Source organism: Gavialis gangeticus, unplaced genomic scaffold (assembly GCF_001723915.1).
Source record: "Gavialis gangeticus isolate Ggan-Ray unplaced genomic scaffold, GavGan_comp1, whole genome shotgun sequence".
Lineage (NCBI taxonomy): Eukaryota > Metazoa > Chordata > Crocodylia > Gavialidae > Gavialis > Gavialis gangeticus.
The window spans coordinates 31,360,094-31,373,526 of record NW_017729028.1 but is presented as its reverse complement, the minus strand read 5'-3'; the positions used below and the strand labels follow the sequence as shown (position 1 = coordinate 31,373,526).

General features: G+C 43.1%; 1 protein-coding gene across 1 annotated transcript in view; it reads right to left on the bottom strand.

Moving 5' to 3' along the window:
* MSRA (methionine sulfoxide reductase A) overlaps nucleotides 1-12,539 on the bottom strand; it is a 541,610-nt gene extending 529,071 nt beyond the window's left edge. The window contains exon 1 of the mRNA XM_019520901.1: nucleotides 12,372-12,539. Coding sequence (XP_019376446.1) covers nucleotides 12,372-12,492 — 121 coding nt within the window. The 5' untranslated portion in view covers nucleotides 12,493-12,539. The remainder of the gene's footprint in view (nucleotides 1-12,371) is intronic.
* Nucleotides 12,540-13,433: the final 894 nt, after the last annotated feature.

The window sequence follows — 13,433 nt, the reverse complement described above, 5'->3', positions numbered from 1 at the left end:
GGCAGCGAGACTGCGATTTAACTTGAACCAGGTAGGGGTCTGAGACAGAAGTTTCGTAAGCCAGCTTGACCCAAATCAGTTAACTACATTCAACCAGATTTATCTTAGACCAGTTTCAAAATCCCTGAAACTGGTTTACGTGCACTGAGCTTCTGTTCTGTTACAGGTTTAAACCAGTTTCCAATCACTTAAACCAGTTTGGTTGTAATTTCTGTCCCTAGCCTAGAACGCCCTTAAAAGTCAAAATGGCATCACACCATCAGCCAAAGAGTTCGAAGTCATCCTGAATGTATTGCATAGCAATACAAAATATTCTCCACTGGAATCAAGAATCATATATAATTTCTGTATTTAAACAATGAAAACTTTTGGAGTTCACATGCTGGTGCTACCCTTTTCATATACCGCGGCAGCAAACAGCTACTCAATCTCTTGCTTACCAAGCCACTAGTCTTCACTAGAAACATTTATCCCCTTTATTCCACAATTTGGATTAAATTCTCATAGCAACATATATATGTAACCCTCTGAATAAAGATTTTTTTTAATTCATTTTTTTTTTCATTTCATAAAGTGAAATTATGGTGCCTTCAATATTAGCCTCCTTCAAGCCTTATTTGCATTCAAGAGGCTGCCAGTTGGGTAAAGTTTCTACTCCTTAAATAATTCTGTTTCCCAGCAACCTGCATTCTGTTGCCACGGAGAAACCCTGTGGAGAGCTACCTCAGTTATCAGGCCCGCCGCAGTCCTGAGGGGGGTATAGCTTTGTGCAGCGTTGCTTCATGCCAGTGCACACATCTGAGTGTGAGAAGAATGCTAAGTAGTCGCCCAGGAGCTCCAGGGACTGGAATGAGGGTTTATTGTAGCGGGTTTACTGATGAATGACGTCGCTCTTTGTGTTACGCTGTACTTCGAGGTGATAAGGAAGTGCAGGCTTTTCAGCGATGCAGCGTTATCTTGGGAGCTGCATTTGACAGCCAGTTATGCAGTTCTGCAAACATCTCCCTTTTGGTTTTGAATTCACCGAGGACTGCGTGTGCATGTTTGACTTTTTGTCCTGGTTCCAGCTGCGAAATACAGAATGCACACAAAGTTTTATGTTGGCATGTTTCTTGAAGTAGAAATTGTGAAATTCTAATGTTTTACATGAATTTGGCAGCTGAAAAACAGGCAGAACGTCATATGGACACACACACAGTCCTTTGTAGATTAAAAGTCTACTCGGCATATTTGCTGAACTGCAGAGCCAGCTGCCAAATGCGAAACGCACAGAAGCTTTAGGATTTCAAAACTTTTGTTCTCTAGGAAGCATCTTCAAAAACGTAATACTAACAGTGGGCTGAAAAGTCGTTCCTTTTTGCCAATGTGACTACAATTCTTAATAAGTTTTCATAGCCCATATATTTGGCCTGAGAACCAAGCTATTTATTTAATGTTTAGCTACTAATGCCAGGGGAAATAAAAAGGACTAACAGAAAAGGGAAAGGGAGAAAATGCATGGCATGCAGACTTCTATTGTAACTATTCTTTTCAAAGTAATTACTTTCATGCATACTCTGTCCAGATATTTCAACCAGTCTGGGATTTCAAGTAATAAATAATTACTTAGAATAAGGAAGCTGAGCAAATAAATGTATTGTTGCTCTACATCCTTGCTGGTTTGAATCTCAGCACACTTGTTCAAACAAATGAAAAAAGTAATACGTTTATAAACTGATAGATCAAAAGTATACTAAGTTAGTGTCCTAACTTGATTTTTTAGAATGAAGAGATAAGTAATTTCCTCTTCTCTCAACTGGAAAAGAAAACTGAAACTTGATAAATGCAATGCTACATACATACCATTATGAATTTGTTACTCACTATATCGTACCAAATTGTCTGTCTTATAAGATATATCTTTCCCTTTTTTACCCATATTTGGGTACAGTCTGCAATAAGAATAAGGTTTCAGTTAACTTTTTACAACTAAAAAAAAGAAAAAAGAAAGATCATGAAGCTAAAAAATAATAATTCTACTAAATCTTAAGCTTCTTACAAAGCTGTTTTATTTGCATAACTCATCCCCATATAGGATTCCATATATTGCCCATGGCACACTGAATTTCACCATACTATATCTTCTCAACAGGGTTGTGCAAAGCATTTCTCATATACATGCCACAGGGTTAACAGATTCTACACATGCACACATACACACCCCACCCCTCCTTGGAAGAAATATCAAATACTTTTCATTCTCTTAATTTTGCTCACATTTTTCTGACAGTGTTATGGGGGGAAAAAAACACTGTATTCATTCATTCTTAATTCAGCAGTTCCATTACAAAATCTTACATTTTATATAACTTAGCAAATTGTCACAATTGCAATGCCAACCTGTTAAAAATTCCCTAGGTAGCAAAAGGGTATAACTGTTTAGGCACTAGAAACAAATTGAAGACCAGATTTTGCTCTTTATTACAGCCACTTGCTACTCCTGAAATAGTACAAAGCATGTCATAAAGCATTAAACGAGCAGCTGGAAAGTCCCCTGGTACGTACAAACCTGAAATGGCACACAGCCTACAACACCTTCTTCGGCGTCACAACCTTGGTAGGAAAATCTGGAGATTTAAGAGGGTATGGTCAAAGTTCACTGAGCTCTAGCAAGCCCTGCCAGCATAATGGCATAAAACAGGGTAAATTAAAGCAGCCCTGATGACTGCCATACATTCACTTTCCCCCCTCTCAGGTGCACTGCACAGAGCACTGCCTTACATTTCCAAATGTCCATTTAATCACAAATGGGGATGTATTATAATTTATCAGGCGCCCACATTTGAAAACTGAGCTTTCTGCATTTTCAGCAGCTGATTTAGATAAATATTACAGCATCGCCTGTGTTCTGAGGATACCAGCTGTCTATAAAATGCAAAGGCTCTCTATTGCATGAATTGACTAAAGAAATAATGTGAAGTTTCCCAATATTTAACTATCAATATTGAATCAAACAAGATCCTACTAACTACTTTTTACATCTGCCATGGACAAGGGAAAAGGCAGAGCTGCACTTTATAAAATTAGTCCAAACTTAGCAATCAACAAGATAATGTGGTCCTTTTTTGCCTTTGAGAAGGCAAAAAAGTTTAATGAGAATGGAAAATCCCTTATAACAAGTATAGATAAGAATAAAATAAATCCCACTATCTATAAAATGTTATTGCTATTTTTCTGCCATTAATTTACCCTACAACCTGTTCAGAAGCTGTTAAGGCTCAAATGATATCCATCAACATGCATCTCTACAAATTAACCAAATGGTAGAGGGATGTTATTTCTAAATGGACACCATTTTCCTAAAGTCATTTCATTTGAAAATTCCTTGTGAAAAAAATTAAATGGATAAAACAACTGCACTAATTGGAACTGACCCCTGTGCAATTTTGAAACCATGCAGCTGATCAGTAAACCCTGAGGTCTGAATTTTCCTGTGGCTCCTGTAGCAATACAAGTGTAGCAAAACCATTGCAACTTTCATCCTGTTTCATTCAGGATTAAAGTTACAGTAATTTAGCTCATTTCTACCAATGTAAGGGAACAAAGAGGTAAGGTACAACTGAGCAGTGTGTCCATCCCTGTTTGAAACAATAAAAAGTTACCCCTCCCCATAGTTAGACAAGGTAATATAAAGTCCTTTGTTAACACTAAAGATGTAAATATTGTTTAAAAAATAACTGTTTAACCTCCTCTAATTATATTGGTTAAACAGTTAGCTGATAACACAGCCGCTTACCCCTCTCCCTCCCCTCCTCCTTTCTCCCTCCCTCCCTCCTGCCTGCCCTGCCGCCTTCCGGTTCCTGCTGGGGCACCATGTATCTTCCCTCCCCCGCTTCCCTGACCTAAACAATAACTGGTAAGCTAACCAGTTATCACTGGGCTTATTGGTTAAATGGTTAATCATTTAACCTTTCACATGCTTAGTTAACACCCGACATGAATTAGGTCTCTCTCACAAATAGCAAGAAAGATTCCTTGATCAAAAAGGAACAAAAAAAATCTAAAAGAGCTTAAAGAGAAGGAAAGAAACTGTACTGCAGAAACAGCACATGGTTGATTAGACACACGGGGCGCATCTACATGTGGACATTTGCTGCACAGTAACTGAAATGACTGAGCAGTAACCAACAATCACTGCGCAGTACAGGCAGCACCTACACACGCACGCCTGTACTGTGCAGTAAATATGGTGACTTATGCCGACTTGGGCATAAATTTTACACCGGATTAGTTACTGCACAGTAACGTATGTGTAGATGCTTTACTGCGCAGTAACACTGTGTGTGAACTAATTTATTCCCCAGTTGGTCCGCATACAGTGTTACTGCACTTTAACGTGCACGTGTAGATGCCAGCCTAAACCTGCTTACTGCTCAGTAGTTTACAGTGCAGTAAATGCACATGTAGATGCACCAACAGTTCTGTGTTTTATTGTATAAGGAAATGAGTAAACCATCTTTCTGTATGAATCTGCAATCAAGTTGTCCACATATTTGCTCTAACAGCATTAATGTAATGGGTGCTGAAATATATATGCTAGCTTCACACACAAGAAAGGACCAACCAGAAGATTCAACCTCTACCCAAATCCCCATATACCATGCCTCTTCACCTCACTCTTCTCCAAGGGTGATGCTTGCCTCTGTGGCATCCTGCAAGCAAGGATTTCGATCCAAAGATCAGTTCATAACTTCATAACTCCTTAGAACAGCAGTCGCCAACCTCTGAAGGCTGTGGGCCAGACTGACCCAGATCAGGTTAGAGGCGGGAGTGCAGACAGCACCAGGAAAGCATCTTCCAAAGCCCTATCTGCAGGCCAGATTCAGCCCACGGGCCACAGGTTATCCAACCCCTGGTTTAGAAAATTCATGAAGGGCCTCCAAATCCTGGATTCTCTTGGGCAACTTCCCTATAACCATGTATCAAGGTGTACTCAAAGGATCTGAAGCTTTTCTTTAAAGAAAGAGAGAGCGAGAACAAAACAATTTAATCCTATTGTCTCTTGAGCACAGTATGTCAGATTGAGAAATTAATTCTAAGCATAATTAGAATTCAGTAAGAATGCTTCTAATATCTGAATTTAGTGTATTATTTACCTTTTTAGCAGTAAAACAACAGTCAACCTGAAATCTGATTAGTGCAGAAAGACTTAAATATAGGTTCAGGTGCTAAACCTATGCTTAATTAACTCTATTAGTTTTTGTCCACTGGCAATCTTTTTTAACTGTTTTCTGAACCGCCCAGAGAAGCAATAGGAAAACTGATTAATTAGTATACATAACCCACAACAACAAAACTCCCCTTAACAAGTGCTAATAAATACTCAAAGTAAAATGAAATAAAACTAAAAATAAATCCTTAATTTATAGTAAATCTTAATAAGTGAATATTTCAAGAAAGATGTGCTATTTTTAAGTTGGTTGTATTCCTTTAAACATTTTATTTTAATGCCTGAAAATAGGTTTAAAACATGCTGATGACCAGGAAAGTTAAAAAAAGATACCTCATTACTACATACTTCTTCATTAAGATAGACTCTGCTCTCATTCTGGTTACTATAAAACCAAGCTATATGACTGACCTCAACCATGTTAATCCAGGCTTACACAGCTGTAAGTGATAGCACAATTTGATATACTGGTTCTACCTTAACAATGAATTTAGCCCTGAAAAGTCACATCTGGACACCACTATTTTTAGTATAGACTACCTAAAAATCAGAGTCCTATTAGGCCAGATGCTGAAGATAATATACAAAATTTGACTATATACAATACTGCTAACTGCCCTGGTTTAACAATGGTGCTTAATTACACTGGTTCAACTTTGTATGTGGATACTTCTACATCAGTTTAAACTTGGCTTGCAACAGTTTAGCCAGATTCTGTTAAATAAATCCAGAAGAAGACTGGCCCTGATAAAATATTTGGGGGCTATATGGATAACGAGCTAAACAGAAGTGAGCCCCTACCTGAAATGGATGATCTGATCCTTGTATGTATACATAAGAAAATACTAAGTAGGAGCAGGGCACTATATTTGGCACTGGTGTGACCAAAACTGCAATAAAGTGCCTAGTTCTGATGTCCACAATTCAGAAAGGATATTGATTAACTGTAGAAATTTCATAGAAAAGCCACAAGGTTCACAAAAGGTTTGAAAAGCATACCTTATACTGACAGACTTAAAGAGCTCTATCAGTTTAAGGTTGTTTTTTTTAAAAAAGAAGGTTAAGGAGCAATTTGATTACAGACTGTAAGTACCTCATGCAGAACAGAAATTTGAAATGAGGGCTCTTCAGTCTAGCAGATAAAACATATAACAAGATCCAATGGCTAAAATCAGTACATATTTTAAAGGGTTAGTATAATACAGCCATTGGAACAAATTACCAAAGGTTGTGATGGCTTGAATGTTTTTGTGAACGATTCTAATGCAAACCAGGATTAATACAGGGGAAGCCAATGTCCTCTTTCGTACAAAGAAAGGTAGCTGGCATATAGTCTCAAGGCAGGCAGGCTAGATTTGCGCTTTATAGACCAGGGGCGAGTAATTATTTTGGGTACTGGGCCACTTAACGAGTTTTGGTGAGCTGCACACAAAATAGTTCAGAAAATATCATCATTTTAACAACTTATAGATAAAAAACAAAAGATACACTAAACATCAAATATCTACTATAACGTATTTTAATTTTATTGCAAAAAGTAACTTTTGTCCCGATTTATGTTTTTTTGAGTAGCGTATATAGAGGTGATTGAATAATAGCTCAATATAAAGTCTTGCTTTTGTATACTGGAATGGAGGGGGTATGTGGGGGTATGGGAGGTTTGTGCAGGGGGAGTAAGCATGTTTGGAGGGCTGCCCACACCTTAGGTCCCAGAAGCCAGCCAGGGGTGGGGGAGAGGTAGGGGGCAAGGGGCTGTGCAGCAGAGCTTGCCCAGGCGATGGAGGTGTGATTCAGGCTCCCATCCACCCCATGGCTACCCTCACGGTGCTCCACATGGGGCCGGAACTGCCTGCAGCATGCTCCCACCCACAGCTGCCGACAGTCCCAGCCCCAGCCAGCATGCACAGCTTCCTGACAGGGCTGCTCCTGGTACAGCCACAGCCACCCAAGTATTACTCAGCTCCCACCACCTCCAGCAGCTCCTCTTCCTCTCTTGTTGCACCACTCCAGCCAGCAAGTAGCCCGGGGAAGTGGTGGTAGCAGCCGTGGGAATGCGTGCTGGGCACCACACACCCAGGCAGGTGCGGAGGGGAAGCTGCAGCGGGGCGGCTTCTGCCCCAGCACACAGGGCTCCAGCTCCAGCTCCCAGCCATCTTCTATGCACAGAGCTGCCCACAGGTGGCTACTCATCATGCTGAGCAGGTAGAGTGGGTGGAAGGTGGCGAGGAGCTGGAGCCCCGCACACTGGGGCAGGAGCTGCCTGGCTGCAACTTCCTCCCTGCCTAGTTGGGCATGTGGCACCCAGCACACATCCCCACGGCCACTTCCCTGAGCTACCTGCTACCCAGAGCAGCGCAGCGGGGGCAGGGGGAAGAGCGGCTGGAAGCGGGAAGAGCAGAGCAGAACCCAGAGGGCTGCAGCCACACCAGGAGCAGCCCCTCCAGGAAGAAAGATACAGACTAGATGGTCACAGTGGTGCCTTCCAGCCTTACAATTTATTGGTATTAATCAACAAACCCACGGAAGTAAAGCTAACCCAAAACAGGTTTAAACCACTGCAGCATATCCTGTTTAGCATTATGCCACTAGCTAAACCAGACAGTCCCTACCACAAAGAGTTGATTTAGATAGACCAGATAAAGGATGGGGAAAAGAAAATTCCCAGATGGGGACCTGAAACAGAAAGATCACACACAAGCAACCTCTGGGAAGCAGCAATCAAACCCTGAGGTAAGATTCAAACTGGAAAGTGAAGCTGATGGGAAGTGAAGTCACTTCCTCATAAGACTCATGTTTAACATTCAATCAAGTTTAATTAGTAAATTTAACTAGCAGATGTAACATTTTCCCTACTCATCATGTACTAACATTTCTGTAAACTATAAATGACTTGACCTTTCTGGTGAAGTGGTTAAAACTCTCCAAAAGCTAGTATGATGATTCAACAGAAGTAAAAACATCATTTTTTCAGGATGAACAAATCAGAATCGGTTACATGGATGAACAAAGAACAACCACAATAAAAGTTTATCTAAACAGGGATTCATCTGAGAGTCGCACCCCAATGTGGAGCCTTCATATCATCTCCTCTCCTTATCGCCAGCAGTACTTCCTATGCTACATCCCTGGAGCATGCAAAGGGAGAGAAAAATGAAGTTGGATTTAACACCTTGGTGTCCCAGGAAAGACATACTACCCCTCCATCCTATATCACAGATTATAGATGAGGCAAGTGTGATGACTTTAGAGACAGACATCACAGAACCAAAGAACTGGCATGAGACTGCAAGCAAGTTGCCCACTAAAAACTTCCTATGATTACAAATGCCTAGCCACAGGTCTGACAAAAGGCTACGCACTTACCTGTATTTGCAAGACTTCTCATAGCTGCCCTGAAACTGACCATTCGAAAAAGATGGTAGTCAGTTCCAAGTTTGCTAATACCACGGTACTGAGAGCACTGTGCCATGAAGAAGGGGTGAAAAGCACCAAGGGGGTGAAAAGCACCTTGTTCAAATTTGTAGATGACACTAAGATATGGGGAGAAGTGGGCACACTAGAACAGAAGGACAGGCTACAACTAGATCTGGACAGGTTACAGAGGTAGGCAGATGAGAATAGGATGGATTTCAATACTGACAAATGCAAGGTGTTACACCTGGGGAGGAAGAACCAGCAGCATACCTACAGGCTGGGGAACTCCTTTCTTGTCAGCACAGAGGCAGAAAAGGATCTCGGAGTCATTACTGATGCCAAGATGAACATGGGCCAGCAGTGTGGGGACACGGTCAGAAAGGCTAACTTCACCTTGTCATGCATCCACAGATGCATCACGACCAGGTCCAAGGAGGTGATCCTTCCCCTCTATGAGACATTGGTCAGGCCGCAGCTGGAGTACTGTGTCCAGTTCTGGGCGCTGCACTTCAGGAGGGATGTGGACAACATGGAGAGGGTCCAGAGGAGGCCACTCGCATGATCAGGAGGCAGCAGGGCAGGCCCTACAAGCAGAGGCTACGGGACCTGAACCTGTTCAGCCTCCATAAGAGAAGTCTGAGAGAGGATCTGGCGGCCATCTATAAACTTGCCAAGGGGGACCAGCAGGCATTGGGAGAGTCCCTGTTCCCCCAAGCACTACTGGGAGTAACAAGGAATAACAACCATAAGTTGACTGAGAGTAGATTCAGGCTAGACATCAGGAGGCACTACTTCACAGTCAGGGCGGCTAGGATCTGGAACCAACTTCCAAGAGAAGCAGTGCATGCTCCTACCCTGCGGGTCTTCAAAAGGAGGCTAGCCGGGGTCATTTGACCCCAGCATCCTTTCCTGACCATGGCAGGGGGTTGGACTTCATGATCTGATTAGGTCCCTTCCGACCCTACCAACTATGAAATTATAAGGAGCATTGCTTACCCTGTCAATGCTGTGGTATTAACAGCCCTGAAACTTGACTTGCTCCCTTCATATTAGAAGCAGCCCTGTGACAGCTGCTTCCCCTTCATTGTTCCTGGTACAATAGCAATACATCAGACAGTGAGGCTGAAAAATCCTATGCACTTAAGCAGTGCATGCAGTTGATTAATATGCAGATAACCAGTTTCTTACAGTACAAGCAACAGGCATGACATTTGGACTAGCATTGTGTTACACTGTTAAGCAAATTATATGTATATCAGATACATGTGTAAGTGGATTACCTGATACATACATGGACTGATCAAGCTGAAGAGGCAAAAGATTTCTAACCAGGACCCAATGATCCTAGACACTAATATAACTGATATATGACACATGCACCTACATGCAGGTGCACACACACACACAGAATCTAAGCTGTAACTTTTCATCAAAATTTGATGCACTATAACAATGGAAGTTAATTTTAAAAACGATGTTCTATCAGCAAATGTAGAAGTAGATATTTAATTTTACCACTGGACACAGCTTTACTTTATAGCCAACTGTAAAAGAAATTCTTACGAAACTGATTTTCAGAACCAAATTTCAGTTGCTCCACTGTAGGAAATGAAAATGGCAAAATGTCTTCAATTACCTAGACTGAGAAATTTATTGACAATCAAATATATGCAAGTGAATTAAACCCAGAACTAGCTAAAAACTTACAAAGGCTTACATGAAAGGACGTAGGAGAAACTTTAGAAATATACGAAATGTCAGTTACAATATGATTTCATTAACCTGTCACAGGCCGTGCTGTTTTGAAAGGGAAGGAAATTTGAGGCAGCAGCACTCCTCTTGATTTCACCATTCCTTGTGACAAAAGAGAATGAAGCTGAAATTTATTTTTTTTGAATTAGTTTCAGTTGCTAGGTTGTGTTGAAATGTTTTTGTGAGTAGATTAGAGGTGAAAACATTAACTAAACTTGTAAAGCATTATATTTATCTCCAAGCACCAGTGATGCCTACAAACTAAACCATTTGTGCAGCATACTCAGAATATGCAACAAGAAACTTTTCACAAAAAAAAATTCCTGTACAAACAAGTTTCAGTCACTTCACAGAAATTAGTTTAATACACTGCACTGTTTGAAGGTTTGATCTGGGATCTTGCTCACTTCATGGCCTAGATTAGTAAAATCCTCAACACAAAAAAAAAGCCATAGACATGACAGTTTATGTTTTGATGTACTCAAGTCTCACACAGTTCTTACAAAGCAGGTTCTGGGAGTTAAAAGCAAAAAATAGGGCTGCTTCTCACCTAGAAATGATCCAGGAGCCCCTTTGTGGGGGAATGGGAATATATGAGAGAGAACAACTGCCAAACCAACAGGATTTACACATCAAAAGACCAACAAAACTCAGTTTTCAGTAGAACCTGGTGAAATACAACTTTCAATGAAGAATATCTATAAGCGCCTTCTGCAGCCTATTAAGAACAAGTTCAAACTGGCCACATCTACACAAGACACTGACTGCGCCGTTGTTACTGCACAGTAATGTAGTACTTGTTTATCCACAAGTACTAAATGTATAGTATAAACAAGTACTAAATGACTGTGCAGTAGCTCGTTACTACTGTGCAGTAGCATTGCATCATGCTTCCCATCACATGACACTACTGCACAGTCAGCGTCTCATGTACACACAGCGAGTTATATTTTGATCCAGGAATTTGGCCTGTGTAAACATGAAACGCTCAAGTGTTCAATTTCTGCCTCATTACTTGATTTAACATCTTATTTTAGCTTTTACAGTCCTGTGTAGGCTCAGGCTATGAGGACACAGGTACCAAATCATAGAGGGATGGGTCACATGATTTTACTCTGGGAAAAATGAGAGTTTTCCATACAATCCTGCACAAATTCACTAAATGCTTCTGCCAAATTACAGTGTAAAAAGCCTGGGGGGTGGGGGAACTGGCCCAGCAGCTGTCATGTCCAGGCCTTTTTAAATGTGCCCCGGGGAGCCTGGACTGGCCTCAGTTTCTCCAAGTGCTCCTCTACCCATGCTTTACAGTGACCCTCCAACATTGCTTGTGTTAATTAATATAATAGCATTATTATTGCTTGTGTTAATCCATATAAGGTTAGTATTATTATTGCTTGTGTTAATCAATATAATGGTTATTATTATCATTGCTTGTGTTGATTCATATAACGTTGTTATTATTGCTCATGTTAATTAATACAATGTTGTTGTTGTTATGATTATGATTGCTTGTGCCAACTGTGTAATTCATTAAAACACAGGGGGACAGAGAGAGCAGAGCACAAAACTTCCTTGGCTCAGTGTTGCTCCCTACGGCCCAGGGAAGAGTCAAGCTAGCCCTGCCCCTTAGTCCTGGCATCCCAGCAGCGCACTCAAGAAGGGCCATGACAGGCCCCTCTCCCCGCACTGGGACCTGCGAGGCTCCCCTACGTGCCCCTGCTAGCGAAGGGACACCAAGCCCCCGGTACCGCAAGAACGCAACTGCGCACCCGCACATACCACACCGCCCTCTCCGTTGCCCGGAAGGCTCCGAGCACATGCGCACAATGTGAAATGAGGGCGGGGAAGGGGAGCAGCACGCATGCGCTCTAGGCTTCCAGGAGAGAAGAACGCGCGGCGTGCTTGCGCACGCCCTGAAGCGACCCCCCCTCCCTTCCCTGTGACGTAGCTCCCCCCTTTCCCCTCCGCCCTCTCCCTTCCCCGCGGACGCCCCTACCAGAGACCCGGATCCGGTCGCTGCGCCCGGGCGGGGCCTCTTCCCTGGCGGGCAGCTTGGTGGACGAGTCTCCCATGGCGCCCAGGAGCGTGCGGAGGAAGCGGCGGGACGCGGCGGTCATCGCCCTCCGGCGGCGGCGAGGGGGGAGGGTCGAAGGCCGTTGGGCGCGAGCGAGCTGCAGTTTAACGGCTGCGGGGGGGTGGTTACCGCCCCTCCTCCCCCCCCCGCGTCACGGGCGGGCGGACTGCACTACCACACGTGCACCTCAAGACACTGCTCCTGGTATACGCGTGTGCCTCAGTGTACAGCTCTTGGTACAGGTGTGTGGATCTCGGTAACACGCTTGGTACACGTGTGTGCCTCAAGGCAGCGCTCTTGGTCCGCGCGTGCGCCTCAGGCAGTGCTCTTGGTCCATGGGTTTGCCTTGGGTGCTGCTCTTGGTACACGTGTGCCTCGGGTGCTGCTCTTGGTACGCGCATGTGCCTCGGGCAACGCTTGGTACATGCGTGCACCTCAGGTGCTGCCCTTGGTATGTACATGTGCCTCGGGCAATGCTTTTGGTACACGTGTGCCTCGGGCACTGCTCTTCGTACATGCGTGTACCTGAGAAACAAAGCAATGACACGAAACACTGGCCCGGCGAAACAGATGTCGAAATGATACAGTGGTGTTTTGCACAGCCCTAGCATGTGTCTCAGGCCCTGCGGTTAGCGCGTGCTCACATCTCAGGCTCTGCTGTTGGTACATGCATGCATCTGCTCTCCTGCCTGCTACCTTTCACGTGGGGTATGTGGACTCAAATGTGGCTGTAGGAAGCAATGATGGTGCCCACACATGTATACCATAGACATGGTGGAATGGCACGTGCACATCCAGAGTGCTCACTCTGCATATTCTCTATAACGATTTCAACCAGTGCGCTGTAGCACCTTGGGGTGCCTTGAAATCCTTTCAGGGGTGCTGGGGAATGCCCCACAAAGTTAGCACTGTTAAGTGTGCAAATAGGATTCAGGAAATAAACCCAGAGATGTCAAATAGGAATCCATACTATTAGCAATGTTC